The 18,021-nt window shown below is 39.0% G+C and overlaps 1 protein-coding gene across 2 annotated transcripts in view; it reads right to left on the bottom strand.

Moving 5' to 3' along the window:
• Nucleotides 1-5,998: 5,998 nt before the first annotated feature.
• The window catches only part of bcam (basal cell adhesion molecule (Lutheran blood group)), a 49,951-nt gene continuing 37,928 nt past the window's right edge, over nucleotides 5,999-18,021 (bottom strand). Inside the window, exons 4-16 of one of the 2 annotated variants that reach the window (XM_053623167.1) lie at nucleotides 16,568-16,644; nucleotides 16,349-16,445; nucleotides 15,582-15,764; nucleotides 15,363-15,484; nucleotides 15,131-15,272; nucleotides 13,810-13,925; nucleotides 13,551-13,692; nucleotides 10,577-10,701; nucleotides 9,765-9,906; nucleotides 9,644-9,676; nucleotides 8,469-8,610; nucleotides 6,848-6,920; nucleotides 5,999-6,715 (exon numbers count right to left, since the gene is read on the bottom strand). In XM_053623167.1, coding sequence (XP_053479142.1) covers nucleotides 6,713-6,715; nucleotides 6,848-6,920; nucleotides 8,469-8,610; nucleotides 9,644-9,676; nucleotides 9,765-9,906; nucleotides 10,577-10,701; nucleotides 13,551-13,692; nucleotides 13,810-13,925; nucleotides 15,131-15,272; nucleotides 15,363-15,484; nucleotides 15,582-15,764; nucleotides 16,349-16,445; nucleotides 16,568-16,644 — 1,397 coding nt within the window. In that variant the 3' untranslated portion in view covers nucleotides 5,999-6,712. The remainder of the gene's footprint in view (nucleotides 6,716-6,847; nucleotides 6,921-8,468; nucleotides 8,611-9,643; nucleotides 9,677-9,764; nucleotides 9,907-10,576; nucleotides 10,702-13,550; nucleotides 13,693-13,809; nucleotides 13,926-15,130; nucleotides 15,273-15,362; nucleotides 15,485-15,581; nucleotides 15,765-16,348; nucleotides 16,446-16,567; nucleotides 16,645-18,021) is intronic. The other variant, XM_053623176.1, reaches the window with a different exon arrangement.

Genomic DNA, 18,021 nt, shown 5'->3' with positions numbered 1-18,021 from the left:
ACACATACACAGATGCAGGTTTCAGTCCATACAGGATTTTGCAGAGGTTTTTTTTGGTGTTATTTTGAAAAATTGCAAGCTCCCCCGAATATTGTGGAGTTTTCTTGATTTTGCGTTAATTTCTGCGATTGCAAAATCCCTAAATCCTGGAGGGATTGAGGTTTTGCTGGTATAAAGAGTCAGAGCAAGGCAGCAATAAAACTAACAATCACTAACACTAATGAGAGTGCATTTGTATGGTTTGACATCAGTATGCTCATTTATCTCTCCAAATCAATCAGGATCTGTAGCAATTCTAAACAAAAGTCAAGCCAAATTCACTTTATCTCCAACAGTCCCTCTTTTTTAAACAACTATTGAGTTATTTTATTAGAATTTAATTTATTACTTGTCTGTGGTGATTTATGACCGACTGATTAAGCAGTTAGCAAAGATGTTTTCCAATGATAATCAGTTTGTCCCGTCTGTCCTCAGTGTTGTCTTTTCTCCTGTTTGGCAGCCAAGGGAGACATGCTGTTGGCTAAATGAAAGGGCTGGCAGTTCACTGAGAATTATGGGAGTTTTAATTAGATTAAGGAAATGTTTTTATTACACCCATAAATAACTACTTAGACAGGAGACGGGAAGGTCAGGGATTTTCCTGACTCATTCAAGTGTTGGTCGACTAAAGAATATTTAATATCTCCTCCAAATACAGGGTTGGGAGGGTTACTTAAAAAATGTATTCCATTACCGTTACAAATTACTTTAGAAAAAATGTAATCAGTAATGTAATCCAAGTATCACAATATGAGAGTAATGTAATCTGATTATTTTTGGATTACTTCAACGTCACATATGTAAATAAAGTCAAGAGAAAATCTAAAATACTTTTATTTAGAGCTCATTTTAGAAGTTAAAACATGTTCAATATTTTGATGTGTAATAAGAAAATAAATAAATGAATGAATAAATAAAAGATCACTGTCCCTGATGCATGTAACATTATAGTTAAGGTGGCCATATTCTGGTTTTCCAAAATGAGGACACTTTTTCAGTGTTTTTTTGTTTTTTTCTAAATAGCATTCAAAACAGTGTTACTATGAATGCAGATTTGAATACACTGAAAAACACACTATTAGAATCAAATAAATATATATAAATTCCTACATTCTTCTGAATGTCCATCCATCTTCTAAACCGCTTATCCTCTTCAGGGTCATGGGGAAACCTGGAGCCTATCCCAGGGAGCATCAGGCACAAGGCGGACAGGGTGCCTGGACAGGGTGCCAATCCATCGCAGGGCACAAACACATACACCCATTCATACACTACGGACATGCCAATCAGCCTACCATGCATGGGGGAGGAAACCCCGCAGCACGGGGAGAACATGCAAACTCCGCACACACAGGGCCACGACGGGAATCAAACCCCTGACCCTGGAGGTGTGAGGTGAACGTGCTAACCACTAAGCCACCGTGCACCCTCTTCTGGATGTCCATGGAATAAAATAAAACAGTAAATGCCACGAGTGTACCTTCTGCCCCTTCTGCCATCATTTACACATTTGATGTAATACGAAGCAACGTGATAACATGAAATAAAAAAATTACCTATTATGGCCATGGGCATTGTTTCGAGTCAGGGCAGCCGTCATTTGCTGCTATTGTCAAGCAAATGTTTGACACCGTACACAACAGCGCTTCACCTTCGCGCATTCGCTGAGAGTAGGCTAACAGTTGAGAGGCAGGAATTTGGCCAATAGTTGCTGCAAACCTTTTATAATCGACCAATTAGTGTGCAAGAAGGCAGGAATTACAGAGAGGGGTTAAAGCAATGATGCAGTATTAGACCACACTGTAAAACTGGATAGTTCATTTAACTAAAAAAATTTGAAGAAACTAATTACCTCAAAATTTTTAAGTTGATGAATCAATTTCTTTAAGCCAAATACACTTAAATATAACAGAAATTTAACTCAAACTTGTTATATTTAAGTGTATTTGACTTAAAGAAATTGATTTATCAACTTAAAATTTTTGAGTTAATTAGTTTCCTCAAATTTTTTTGACTTAAATTAACTTATTCGGATTTACAGTGCATAAGCACATCATAATGACACTAAAGCTCAATCCCGGACATTTTCTCAAATTTAGAAATCCTGGCCAGATGCCTTTTTAAGGTCTGAAAAAGAGGACACATGATCACCCTAACAAAAGCATTTCAGAGAACACCTTGTGTTAATTTCTACCAAATTAACTTTGAGCAAAATGTATTTGCGCATGCATCAGGAGGTTGCTCACGTGAGCCATGACTGGCGAGAACCAGAACTATAATCAAGCAGCTGTCGATATTGTGTTCTGTCAACAGATTAATTTATTTGCTTTTAAATGTAAAAAAAAAAAAAAAAAAGTACTCTTGATAGTTCTCCCATTTTTTACAAAATGTAACTGTAATCTGATTACTTTGTTTTTTGACGTAACTGTAACGGATTACAGTTACCTGTTTTTTGTATCCTGATTACGTAACACCGTTGCATATATTCCGTTACTCCCCAAGTCTGTCCAAATATCAAGACAATTCACTGAAAGAGCAAAGATTTAAATAATCATAGCTGAAACCTTATCGATAACATTGCTTGTTCAGTGCAACAAATGTGTAAAAGTGGATTATCGTGGACATTTATGGAAGTGATCGTAACAGAAAAATATGCAGAATGATATGAAGAAGAGAGGCTGGGGCTGTAGACTCATGCAGCCTATCAGCGACAGTCGTGCCAGATAATTACACAGAGTGACATGGCCCCTCAATTTGATCTACAAAAAACAAAAACAAACACAAAAAAACCCTACGCTGGCACTTACCTCTACTCTTCACACTTTGCTTTTCTAGAACTTAAAAGATCTTGTATGGTAGCACTACTTGTATTGTTCTCCGCTTGATATATCGCTTTGCTTGTCTTTCCTCATTTGTAAGTTGCTTTGGATTAAAGTGTCTGCTAAATGAATGTAAATGAATAAATGTACATTTGGGCTGATATTTTTCAAGTCGTGTTACTGACACATGCGGAATATGTCATCAGCAATGGTTGAGAAGGTGCATGAGAACTACAGTTGTTAGTTTAATGAACTCATTGATCATTTATTCCATAATCCTTTTTCCCCAAAATGCCCTTTGGAGGAAATATTCAAAGTAGACATAGCATTTATTGTTAATTACACAAAAGAACAGTTTTTCATATTTTGGAGGAAATATGGCATGAAGCCAGTAGAGCATTACAGACTTAAACCACTTAAAAAATGTTGAAAGCACAAAAATCTTTGTGTGCATGGGTTTATGTGTAATAATTTGCCCCACATCATTCCTATTATGCCACCAAGTGTATATGCATTATAACATATACTGTAAGTTGTGATATAACTATTAGGTAATAGTTTCATTGCTGACTTATTGATAGTCCTTATGTCTCATGAAGATTTCCATATAGCCTATAATTCATCTTGCTTAAAAGAAATACATTAAAAAAAAAAGATCCTATCTTTTAAGAATTTCAGAAAAGCTGACAAATGATGTTTTTTTTTCTACACTCAGTGATTTAAATGAATAGATGAATTGGATAATTCATTTGTTTTTATTTCAGGAGTACTTCTGCTGTCCTCCTCCTTCTTATTTGTACTCCTCTTTTTACTGCTTCTCCCCTCTCTCCCTCCAGGCCACAAATCACCCTGTAGGTTCAGCAAGAGGTATTTCAATATCTTAATGGGCACTTGGCAGGCTGTGGTTTTAGCAGAGGAGCAGTGAAAATAATCGTCTGCTCACTGAAGGCCTCTGCAAAAGAATGTAAGAAATCTGCCTTTTGTATATTGGATAAGTAAGAACTGCTTAATCTCTGAGGTCCAGTGATACACAGGCAGTAGAGTGTATTTTATATAATGTAAGTGTTCGATATAGAAGCAGTGCATTTAAAGTTCTTATAATAGTGAAAATCCGATATTCATGTATATTCATGAGTTTGCCTGCATTTCCAACACTTCTATTATCTCATTTGCATCATTACTGAACTCTAATATGAGGTGCTAGTCATCCAGAGTATATGATAGAATACAATACAGGACACAGGTCAGGTGTGGGGAATTTTTTTTGTCAGTATAAATTCTACACAGCTCCACAAAAGGGGAAAACAGGCTACAAAGCTCACAACTAATACCACAAAATATACATAAGAAAAGAGAAAAGCCGTCACAATGCTTTATCATTCATGACAAGAAATCTAAACCTGACCTGCAAGACCAGTGAACATGACAGATATAAAATAGAAGCAATTCAGTAGTTTAAACACATGTCATGGTTTCTTTTTTAAAAAGAAGAAGAAAGAAGAACTTGCACAAATATGCTGTTTTCACAATATATATATATATATATAAAAAAAATGGCTATAATGCACGACCACATCTCAGTGATAAATTGGCATGAAGTTCTAACTGGGAAAAAAAACTAATTTAAATATAAAAAATAACATCAGCTTGTTGTATAGCAAGATTTTTAAATGTAATTAACATGGGGACCAGTGTCTGGAAAGGGTAAATCTTATAACCCCATATTCAGAAAAGCATTGAGTGTGTGTGTAGCTAGTGAAAGCACATACAATACATACAAACCACCGTAATATGTACATGCACAACTTAGTAGTTAGCTCTTATTCAAATCAAAGTCTCCACATAGTATAAACATAGTATAAACACACTTCCCTAACCAGCCTTATTCAATTACTGTTAACTCACATGTAATATCAGTTAGAGCATACATAATTACTATAAAATGCTTTGCTAGAGCCTGTGGGAAAGAAGCACATTGTGTGTTTGTGTGTGTGTGTGTGTGTGTGTGTGTGTGTGTGTGTGTGTGTGTGTTTGTATGTGTGTGTGTGTGTGTGTGTGTGTGTGTGTGTGTGTGTGTGTGTGTGTGTGTGAGAGAGAGAGAGAGAGAGAGAGAGAGAGAGAGAGAGAGAGAGAGACATTTTCACGTAATCACATTCAAAGAATATAGAACAGACGTAACAGCAGTGACACAGGTCGAGCTTTGGGGAATGAAGCCTCCTAATATGACAGAGAATTCAACACCTCTACAGTCTTTTATATATTTTTTTGGTTTCAAAAAAGAAATAAAACTAAACCATGTGTGGCCACAATCCTAACATTTCCATATCTACTCTCATTGATGAGACTCTTTTCTACTTACTTACACCTTACTTGTACAGGGCCATGAAACTAGAGCTAGGTGAGAGGCTGGAGACATTTAAATAGACACGGTCATCTAAACACAAATAAAGAAGGTCTGAGAAAAGGCACATGGAGTGATGAGAATCAGTAGACGTTAACGTGGTTTGGGACATGGTCTGTAGCAGCACTCGTGCTCTGTAACTTAATTTTAGGTTCATTTGCAGTTTTACATCTGGGGAAAAATTCATGTTTTACTACTTATTTTTTTTCCAATTATAAATAATATGGCTAACACCCAACAGAAACAAAAGGGTGTCTTAATCGTAACACTGTGCATGGGTGCAGCCTCTTGACAAGTTCCATGGATTAAACTACATGTAACCCAGCTTTAAAGTCTAATTATGTGGTTAGAGAAGGCTGCTGTGTTTCTCTCCACATCCTTTTAAATTACTCAAATGAACACAAAATTTGAATATGACCAGGTTATACTGAGTCATCCAGATTCAGTAAAGAAAGAAAAAAAGAGAGACATTTTGCAAGGACACCAGGTTTAAAAAACAAACAATATTTTTAACACTTATTGTTTTGACCTGTACATCTCAGAGCAATCAGTGGCATGAACTTGAATTTCTCGCTTTCTAATCTCTTGCCCCATGGCACCTCCAAGCATTTGGTTTGTTCAAACTTTACAAATGGATTGGTAGTGCTTTATAGGAAGCTACAATGTAATACAAATATATATATATATATATATATATATATATATATATATATATATATATATATATATATATATATATCGATATCAAAAAAAAAATATTAAAAAGCAAACATTTGGCTATACATACAACGTAGGGAAAATGACAGGCTATTTTCAGTAGCATGCAAGTCCATGGTCAGGCAATTTGTACAGGACAGAGAGTATGCTTATGAGCAGTGTTTTTAAAAGATGGTCAGCAGGTGTCAGTGCACTTACAGTGGGAAAATTTGAGAAAGAACAGACAGTAAGTGCAGTGTCTAATGCAGACTAAGTTGAAAAGAGGGTAAAGATCAATCCAGTGGCACAGTGATTTAATTAAAAGATCTGGATTCTGGGATAGAAAAGAAATTTGGCAGCATGTCCGGTGCTGGATTGAGTTTGCGATGCTTTCTTTTCCACAGCTAGTTTGCAGAGTCATGATGAGTGGGCAATGATTTGCATGATTGGTTTCTCACTTTAGCAAAACAAAAACCCCAAAGTTTTAAATTTACCCCACCCGCATAAAAAATAAAAGAAGACCACTTTTACAAAAGTTGTTCAAACCCACTGTCCTTAAACCCAACCACTATGTCAAACCCCACCCACAGATTCTAACCCCATTTCCTCCCCCAACCCGACCCTAAACAAAATTTACAGCTCAGATATATCTGCTCCTCTGCTTCAGGTTGGAGCCTCACTCAGGAAAAAAAAAAACACAAGCACCCCTGCTTCAATTCCTCAGATGATTTGTCTTCCTCCACATTCTTCTCTCATATCACTAATGGAAGGGAAAGGACAGGAGAACACAATGGTTATTTCAGTTCCCATGGCACCATGCAATAACCCAGGACATGTACACAACCAGTTGTTTCTATCAGAAGGTTATGGACTTTGACCTCTGACCGCTTACCGGCTCTACAGGGGGTTTATTAAGCAGCCCTGACTCCTCATTCTTGCCGGATTTCATCTCCTCCCCGGGCGCACTGTGCATACCCACCATGCAGAAAGTAGAGAGAAAATACACTGTAAATCTCATAAGGGGTGCTTCAAAAATAAACATACAAACATACAAGATTTTCAGTTTACAGGTTTTGTTGGGAAACTAGTACAATACTCACTGTTATACTAAATTACTTCTATTTGTTCTTTAGCCCTTATACCTAGACTATCTAATATCAAAACATCATGATTGCCAGTGCTAGTCTTTCGAAAATGCATTCTTCCGAGGTTTTACATCATAGCTACACAACCTCCCCACCCAGTACCAGCAACATTTAATGCACACCTCTACTTTCTACAGTCATGTGAACAAATAAAAATAAAATATTGCAAAAATGACTTCACTGGGTTTGTGTATATTACTTGGTTGTTGAACATCCCATTAGTGCCCCCCCCCTTGCTTTTATAATAACATCCAATGACCTCACTGGCTATGTTTATATTACTGGCTTGTGGAACATCCCATTAGTCCCCCCTCTGCTGTTATAATAACCTCCAATCTACTAGATTTTTTGGAGCGTGGCTGTGGGGATTTGTGTCCATTCAGCCACAAGTGCATTAGTGAGACCAGGCCATGATGTCAGGCGAGGAGACCTAGGGTGCACTCATTATTCCAGTTTATCTCAAAGTGTTCAGTGGGGTTGAGTTCAGGGCCCTGTGCAGACACTTGATTTCCTCCACACCAACATTGGCAAACCATGTCTTCCTGGACCTTGCTTTGTGCATAGGAGCATGGTCTTGCTGGAACAGGTTTGGGAAATTGTAATACTCAGTGAATCTCTCTACACTGCAGCCCTGTTTCTGTTTTCTCTCCCGTAGCCACATATTATTCAGCATACATAGCAGTTCCAGCAAAAGCTAGCTATCTGGCCTTTTATCGCCTTCTTGACCTGACCATTTACAGCACTGTTTGCCAACCTCCAGAACGTATTGCAACACCGGGGTGGGCTACTAGTGCATTCATTTGTTGCTTCTAGTATGACGTATCACCTCACAACTAAAATGTTTTCGTTGTTCGTGACATGTGTGAGTAATTTATATCATTGGATGCATGCAGGGATGCGTGAGAGGTGTTTCAACGGAGACAAGTGCTCTCATTAAAGACAGATAAGCGTGAATTGTCAAGATAGTCAGATCTGATCTGAGGAAAAAAGAGAAATAATGGAACAACGCTTCACATTGAGTACTAATGAAAAACCTGGAACGTTCTATTTGGTTGGCAGAGAAAAAGGTAATTCAGGTTTTGGCCTTCCTTCACTGTTGCTACTGCTGTGTCTTTTATTTACTGTTAACACTAGCTTTGTGTGGGAGGTGATGTCACACACTCCAGAGAGCTCCTAATCTCACAGGTGTGTTTTTTGTGATGGGAAACATGACAGATACCCAATCAGGGTGGTGATGGTTCCGGATAAAGATTATTAGCTGCACCATATCATATCGCACCATCCAGTGATAAAGCAACATAATATCATAAAGGTCTATAACTGTTTAAATAAAAGTTCCTCCTCACTCGGATCCCCTTGCCTACTTACACTTCCTTCACCTCCTTCTTGCGACAGGCCATCCTTCCCCTCTTACTGAGGAAATAAAGAGCAGCCACCAGCAGGAGCAGGAGCAGGACACACACCAACACAGCGGCCACCACTCCTTTAGAGCCACCCTGCTGAGTGTCTGCTAGAAGCACACACAGAGAATGAAAGAGAGAAAGAGAGAAAGAGAGGTGGGGGGGGGGGGGGTATATGAAAGAAGAATGGTAGAAGAGAGAGTGGAATGGTGGAAATCAGAAGTTGGAGAGGAGGGGTGGGAAATAGAGTAGGAGAAGAAGGAAGGAAACATTGAGAGAGAATGACAGGAGAACCAGAAGGACACAAGAGATGAGAGGAGAAGGAAAGTATTTGATAGAGGTTGATAAGAAGGACAAGAAAGAGGTGGAGGTGGAGAAATGTGGGTATAGCAGAAATGGTGGGAAGGAAGCAAGAAAGAACAATAAGGGATTGTTGCTTTACTATTAAGCACCACTGACATTGTGTCACATAAGAAATGAAAGAGGGAACCACCCTCAACTGAGCTAGCATGCACACACGCAGCTTAGAATGATACACAAGCTTTCCCATGTGATATCTCTCTCAAACGCATGCACATGCGCACACACACACACACACACACACACACACACACACAGCAAGCATACAGACCTGTTGCAAACACTGGGCTTCCTTTGAGCAGCAGTGTAAGAAGAGAAAGATTTAAGTCCCATGGCAGAAACCATAAGCATAGACATAACCCCAGTAACATTGAAAAAGTACTCACATTTATGTGACAAGCCCACCACCATGATTAGACACACACTACAGTGACCACACACACACACACACACACATACACGCTAGCAGACGTGAGTAGGAAGAAAAGAGTAGGAAATGTAACACCTCAAGCAGAGACAAGAAGGATGGAGAAGGAGAGGAGAATAGAACCAAATTCTTTATTGTCCCCAAGGAGGAAAAAATTCGGAAGTGAATTCCACAAAAGTGAGGACGGACATCATACAAAGACGGAAGCATAATACAATATACAATATACACAGTGGTTCTGTTAGCAATACACAATATACAATGTACAGTGCTGGAAGAGCTAGGCTACAGAGTATGCAGAAGGCAAAGTCCAGAAAGGGAGTAGAAGAGGACAGAGAGCAGGGTCAAGTGTCTACCTTTTACACCGTTATCTTGTTCGACGGTGTTGTCTGTAGAAATAAACAAGAAGATAACTTTAGATTTGTGTGTATTAGGTGTGTATGCCTGAAGTAAAAAAAACAAAACAAAACAACCTACCTGACTGGATTTCGACCATGATCTTCTTGCTGTCTGCACCGTGCATATTGATTGCCTCACAAGTGACGCCATCTTTGATAACGGCAGCTGTGGCCTCCAGGATGACTGTGCTGGTGAAAGTATTTCCATTTACATCTAATGACTATACACAAACAAACAAAGGGAGAGAGTGAGCGACAGAAATTTAAAGATATATATTTATATGTAATGAATACAACACAACACTGCTTTTATAATATAACGATGCAGTTTTAAGAAAAATATATGATGGTGTGATGCTGCCAGAAACATAGAAATGTTACCGTTACCACCCTAACGTTGATTATTTTCAAACAAATTTCCAACTATTACAATGTTTCATTTATTACTAAAGGAGTTATTATTAATAAAAACAGGTTCTTCTCTACATTTAATGTGGTGGAACGTCTGTGATATGTCGCTGTTAGCACTTGTAACAGTCGTTTCCTCACCAGTCCCTCTTTTTTTTCTCTAGAAGTTATTAAAATGAATTTGTCTTGTTACTGAGAAACCAGAAATCACAAACTCCTGTCCTGAAGACTTTCCCAAGGTGGAAAAGTTCCTAACTGGTAAAGTGATAAATAAACATTTGCAATTTGCCTGACAGCTGGCACTACTGTCAGAACTGCAGTTAAAGAAAACACCTTCTGACCATTCAGAGTCATGTTTAAATGGTGCTGCGGTATAATATTTGCATAACTGCGCCATAACTGAAATGATAAATATAGACAATTAATTGATATCGTGGCCAATTGTGCAGATGTGCGCTCAAATAAGGAGACGTTCACACACACCACTTTGCCAGAGGGTTTCCAGACGAACTGGGGAGCAGGATAGCCTTGAGCAGAACACCTCAGAGTGACCATACTACCCTGCTTTTCAACCTTCCCTGGCATGGGCTCACCAATCTCAGGTGAACCTATCAGAGAGAGTGAGTGAGAGAGAGAGAGAGAGAGAGAGAGAGATCTTACATTGGCATTCCACAAGGACAGACCATACGTTCAAGGAAAGGTTGGGAATTAGTTGATGTTGAAAAAAGACAAACAAATCAGGAAAAACATTTCAACCTTCTTAAGAATTCTGGAGGAACATTTCATTGAATCTTGGAATGTATATCAGGTCAGCGATAAGAGTACTTAGAAGCAGTAATAAAATACAAAAAGGAGACAGGAAAGATTATGGTTCATAAGAGAGTGTGTTTATATTGTTTTTGGACAAATGTATGAATGAGTGAGTTTCAGGCATGGTCTTTCTTCAAACCTTTAGTTATTGCATAATTTCAGATCAGCTAATGGAAGTTAATGGAATCGTTAATAACTGATGACTGCACTCTGACCCTCCCAAAACTATACAGATCAAATGAGTGTTTCCCTTGTCTGCAATGTCATTTCCCCTGACAAATATTTGTGTTCTGCGGTGCTGTTAGCAGATTTGGCAGAGGAAGGGGATGTTAAGATCAGGGCTAGCACAGACCCATCCCAACCATTGTCCTTACAGGCCACAGCCCTAATATACATGTGAACTGTGCATTGTAATATTTCAGTAGCATGGGAAAGGTAAGCACACCCTGCACCACAACTATGACCTGATCCTAATCCACAGTTTATAAAAGCTGCCCTGAGAGGATCTGCAACATAACAGACCTTGCTGGATTATTTAGATGTAATGAAGAACCCATGCACCTGGTACAGGAAAGAGTGCACCTGGAACATATGCAAGAGCTATAATTACACAGGATCAGGAGGATTTATGGAACAAATAAAAATGATACTGCACCCAAAATAAAACACAAGCTTTAGTGGAACTACTAATAATAAGTTACGAGCCTCTGAAGTAGCAGTGAGGAATTCAGAAATAATTATTGGTTAGGGAATTGCAGAAATGGTGGCAAACATCGATGTAGTGTTTGCTGACAAAAAAAAGGAGATTACACTGTCACATCCTGTGCCAAACAGAAACAGGAGATTATGAGAGGCGATTGAATGCAGCACAAGGCCCATCTCAGATTTAGTTAATAGCTATTTGGAACACACTTCAGTGTCATTTTTTTTTCTCGAAAGCCCCGGCCACAGCACTTTACACGCTCACAGATGCTAGCCTAAAGAAAACCAAATAAATGCTCCTATTCTGTTACCAGTTTCATTTACAAGTCTCACAAGTTCACAACAGTCTTATTGTGTAAAGTCGACTAATTTACAACAATGGCAAACTAATACACTTGCACTATCGAATTGAGTTTCCTGAGCAATAAAAACATGTAACAGCTTAAACACCAGAGCATTCGCACAACTTTTTTGTTGTTTTGTTGCTTTCTGTTACAAGCGCCCATCAATTATCCCCTTCAATACTTATTATTTTACATTCATTCATTTAGCCGACGCCTTTATCCAAAGCGACTTACAAATGAGAAAATACAAGCAAAGCGTTATCAAGCAGAGAACAATACAAGTAGTGCTACCATACAAGAACTTTTAATTGAGTTCTAGAGAAGCAAAGTGCGCAGAGTAGAGGTGTAAGAGCCAGAGTAAGTTTTTTTATTTATTTATTTTTAATTAACGTGGGGTTGGCTTTTTAGGGGTTAGTTAAGTGTTCACGGAAGAGGTGGGTCTTTAACAGTTTTTTGAAGATAGTGACAGACTCTGCGGTCTGGATTGAGGTTGGAAGTTCATTCCTCCACTGAGGGACGGTTAGTGTGAAGGTTCTGGAAAGGGACCTTGAGCCACGCTGAGTAGGCACTATTAAGCAACAGTCGTTAACCGATCGCAGATTGCATGAGGGAACGTAAGCCTTCAGGAGAGTGTTGAGGTAGGGGGGTGCTGTTCCAGACAAGGTCTTGTAGGTGAGCATGGTTTGCCAAAGGTTTCGACTGGCCCGCACAGAGCCCTGACCTCAACCCTACTGAACACCTTTGGGATGAGCTGGAACACCAATTTGTGGCTGAATGGACACAAATCTCCACAATCAAAAATCTAGTGGAAAGCTTTCTCCGAAGAGTGAAGGCTGCTATAGCTGCAAATGGGGGACCAACTCCATATTAGTGCCTATGATTTTGGACTGGTATGTTTAATGGTCAGGGGTCCACATACTTTTGGCCATATAGTGTATGTTATTTGTAAGTTTGTTGTGTGCAAAATCACAGCATGTGTTGCATGTGTTAGTAATATAATTCTCAAATATGGATTTCCAGGCGGTTTTTACCCATTTCCCCAGTTCTCCAAGTTGTGTACCTAGTCCTAATTGCTAGTGTCTGCTCCTAATTCTAGTCATTATCTGTTTATTTGTTTTGTTTCACCCATTCCTATCAATGTTTGTTTAACCAACTTAACTATTTCAGCCCTGACCACTGAGAAAAGTGAAGTATAGCAATTTTGAGGTTATGTCTCACCGTCACATGAGGCACTTAAAAATAAATTCTTGGCTAGCACAAACACAACCGTAAAACGGAGCTCATTTGTGTTAATGTGTACTGCATTACGTCTGGTATAGTTTTCTTTCCTTTTAATCTGTGATTAATTAAACGAATCTGTCTCAAAAATCGATCAGAGTAAGTGATCCAAAGCATGAATACATGTGAAAGAAGTTGGAGCTAATTCATTAGATGATTTAGTGGTTTGATAAATGATATATTAGAGCCCATAAAGGTAGTACTGCAGAAAGGCATGCATTGTGGTAGAGCTTGGATAAACTTATAAACAACGTTTATACATTAAATATATTTATACAGGGGGTATACGAAAGTTTTGATGTGTGTGTGTGTGTGTGTTGTACCTGAGACAATTACTGTGATATTAGCTTGCTTCCTCAGGCCCGGCACTGAGGGGACTAATGCAACACACACATACTCGCCAGCATCGCCCAGATTTGCGGACTGCAGAGTCAGGACACCTTTCTGAAGCAGCTGCTTACCATCCTGCATACACACATCATCATCATCATCATCATCACTGTGATCATAACAAAAAACGTAATGATTATCATCATGAAGATGGAAGATAAAGAAGAGAGGATTGAGGGATTAATGACTTGCCTTCATCCATGAAAGGGTGTACTCATCAGAAGACCTGGTCTTGCACTGAAGCTCAGCCTGATCACCTTTTTTAATCATCAAAGGGCTGGCTGGCACCACAGATACTGGGTCCAGATCTGAGAGAGCAAGAGAGAGATGAAAATAAAACATTTGCTTTCATTAAGGTTCTGAACACAAGTACAGTCCTGGTGGAGTGTTGCTCATGTTGTTGCTTATCCAGATCTCTATTCTAATACACTTTATGCAAAGGTGTGTTTCGGTCCATGAATTTGATTGGTTGTGTTCCAAGAGTGCTTATATACGTATTTGTATTAATTCAGGGGTGGACACATTACCAGGACAAGCAGATGTCCAAGTTATTAATTATTTAGTAGTTCAGTAGTTCAATAAACCCTACTTCACATTTTCTTTTGGTGCAGCACACCTCAATGCGCATATTTCCCAATCGCCACCACCTGCTGCACTATACTCATCAGCCCAGGCACGATCTGGTTGACTGTAAATGCTTTTAGGCGCATTAATTAATTTGCACAGATTGATGCATCTTTTCTGAATAAGGAACATGCAGCTGTGTGGAAACACTGACAAAACTGAGCAAAATAAAATGCAGCGCAAAGCCGTCATACAACTCTCCTGCTCCTATATGTGCTATACATCTTGCAGTCAGACAGAAATAATGTTTTTATTTGCGATGCAAGAAGAGAATTCTGGTGAACGCACAAACACAGTGCATCAAACACTTATCAGGTTACACGTTTTTCAACTCTCCAGTAGTTCTTTGTATTCCTTAGTCTTTATTAATGCACTTAACTAGTTAACTAGCTCAGCATATGTTATTATATTACATTAGCTACTAATAAGTTAGGTTTCTGGGCAACCAAAACCTGGGACTGGGAGCATTCTAGAGCTTCTGCTTGTGGGCTAGCTAATAATAACAACACACACATGTTCACACACTACGGACAATTTGGAGACACCAGTCAGCCTATAATGTATGTTGTTGGGCTGGGGGAGAAAACCAGAGTACCTGGAGAAACCCCCTGAAGCAAAAAAAGAACATGCAAGCTCCACACACGCAGGGTAGAGGCGGGAATCAAACCCCCAACCATGAAGGTGCGTGGCAAACGTGCTAATATCTAAGCCACTGTGTCCCCATAATTAGACATTATAATAAATATACATGTTATTGTCACTCATACTATTGCAGTTGATTGAGTAAATGAACTTTTGGCAATAACTGAACTCTTTATAGTAACTTAATACCAGTAACGTAGTACCAGTAAAGTAAACTTCCATCAAATCTCAATTCGTAGTTACTCACGGTGCACAGTGATGGTGAGGGTCTTGGTCAGTTCAACGTTATCAGCATCAAAGTCCTGTGCTTCACATGTGTAGGTACCAGAGTCACTGCGAGTGACATTGCGCAGAATAAACAATCCCGTCCCACTTGCTAGTGTCCTTCCCTGCATGAAAAAGAGACAAAGAACGAGCGTCAAGGAAAGGACAGCCCATACGAAGGAACATTGGGCACTTGGTACTAAATCAGCCCTCACATCTTTGGTGAACTCGAACTGAGGCTGAGGGTTCCCATCCGTCTCACATTTCATCTGAACATCATCTCCCTCTTTGATCTGTGACGTGTTCAACAATTTGAAGAACACGTTCTCTGCCGGGTCTGGTGGGAGGAAAACAGAATGAAGTTGAAGAACGTGGTCATGGAGAGCATCACAGAGACAAGAAATGTACTATACATGCACGAGCGTGTGACTCACAGAGCAGCGTGAGGTTGAACGGTTCCGAGTTCTCCTTTTTGATATCCCCATTCGGCATGCTGTACTCCGCGGTGCAGTGGAACACTGACTTGGCATCGATCTTCTCGGGTTGGATGTACAGAGTGCTTGTGACCGTGAAGAGACCTGAGGACTCCTTCACCACACTCGGGACCATGTATATCTCTGAGAGAAAGAGAGAGATAAGATGAATTCAAATCATTTGTCAATTAGCATCTTTAGAGATCTCGTTTAGGCAAATTAGTGATGTAGACCGATGTTTTATGATATAGTACTCAATAAAATAGGATGAAAAGATTTAAGCTGAAAATAAAAACCAACAGTAAGTGATCAAATGTGGAGCAGTATAAAATTATTTTACATTTCATTTGTCGACTGTTTGAGAGGTTTAAACTCACTCTTTAATAAATACATACAAAGAATTTTTTTTTTTTTTCCAGTTATGTTTTGACTTTGATAATGGTGCTTTTTAACAATTGTCACAAAATGTTTAAAAATACCTCAACCATGGTACTGGACTGGTCCCTTTTACATGTTTGTTCATGATAATCACGGCGATGATGGAAAGAGAACAGCATTGATAAAATCGCTACATTTTACAGCTCAGTGCGGAAACCTGTTGAGCAAGAAGGTTTGGGCTCTGGCCTGCCACCTAGTGGATGCCAGTTTTAATCCTCTAGATGTACAAACGGTACACAGGTGAGTATGTAAACAATGCCGCTCATAGTGCGGAGAAGTTCATTACTCACTCTCTTTAGGATCGGTCACTTCTGGCAGAGGTTTGGAGTCTTTAAACCAGATGATCCGAGGCTCAGGGTGACCATTGTTGCTGGTGCATTTGCCCACCTGAACGATACACGTTATAGTGAAATATTATTGCTTTTTATCCATTTACTTTGCATACAACATGAATATAAAATGTGCTACCTGAATTCTAGAGACCTGCTCCAAACATGCAACAAACCTACCTTATGTGCAACTGGGTTATTTGGGGTTAAAGGAATGATTTGGGTATTTTCAGACACCACTGGCTTTTCCGGAGCAACTGAGATAGAGAGAGAGAGAGAGAGAGAGAGAGAGAGAGAGAGAGATTTTATATGTTGTTATACCAGATTGGCTGATTTCACACATGATGTGGATCGGGAAGATATGAAGGGCATGCTAATTATATTTTATGCAAGGTTTAAAACACTTTGGGATGCCTTATTTTAGGAAAACCACAGCAACGATGTGGTAGTGTGATAGCACTTACAACCCCAAAGTTTTCCAATACCAGTATTTTATTCCTATTATACCACAGCAATGAACCAACAATTACAATTTTTTAAAGTAGAAGCCACAGGTTACACATTTTATCCATTTATAGTTACATTTAATCTCATGGAACATCCAGGAGACAAGTTAGTTCCTGTTATCACATACTGTATATTAGAGAAGCTATTAATGATTTTTCCCTCTCCAGGCTCTTTTCTCACTTTCTTGATGTTACTAAGACAAACAAAACTGCAACGTGTCGTGTTACCAATTGACCAGAAAATGCAATTTCCTGTGCCAGAAAGACTGCGCTGACACTGGAGACTCCTTCTGAAAATACTAAGTAAACATCTCACTTTAAAAAAAAAATCCATTTATGTGGAGTTTCCACCATAAACGTATTTGTGTAATGTATTGTTTTAGAATAACAGCAAATAAACCAAAGCCATGAAATGACCCATGCCCACTGACCAAAAATGTGTTAAACAACCCATGAGTGTTTTATTCTTTAGTTTCTTTAAAGTAGTCTCGATGAAATCTATTCATATTCTTGAAAGACGGCTTTTCTAGCCTTACAGATACATAGCCTGAGCACTTCTTGGCTGAATTTTAATTTTATAGTTTGGAATTAAAGTTCCACACACAAACACTTGCCAGATAAAAAAAATGTCGGTGATCATCACATATAGTACATTCAGGATGCATGTCCAAGCTAAGAGCTTACTTGCATTTTAATGGTTGAACCAAAACTTGTCCTGTTTACTAAATTGAAAAAGACTTTACAGATTTAATCACCACCCTTTGCAGGTGTGTTAGAAAATAGTCGTTAAACTGGCCATAAAAAGGGCTGGAAAGTAGTTTACGATGAACGAAAGTGAAGTTAAATGAGAAAGATAGTAAGGGAGTATCAGAAAAGCATCTGCGTATGTAAGAGCTGCATTAGGAGCTACAACAGTCTCCGGTATCTCCCCAAGCTTATTTCCCTGCACCATTAGCCATTAGCTCAGCTCCATGAGTCAGTGCTCTCTGGGGAGGAGAGTCATTCACAATCATTAAAGCAATTATGGCTCTCCCTGGTCCATCTGGACAGGAACAGCAATATATAGCTCATAGTCATAATGAATATGTGCATTTAGTGCGTATTGACATGCATGCACATGTTTGGTAT

This window comes from Ictalurus furcatus, chromosome 1 (assembly GCF_023375685.1).
Source record: "Ictalurus furcatus strain D&B chromosome 1, Billie_1.0, whole genome shotgun sequence".
Lineage (NCBI taxonomy): Eukaryota > Metazoa > Chordata > Actinopteri > Siluriformes > Ictaluridae > Ictalurus > Ictalurus furcatus.
Note: the sequence above shows the minus strand (reverse complement) of the source record. Positions and strands in the feature narration are given on the sequence as shown.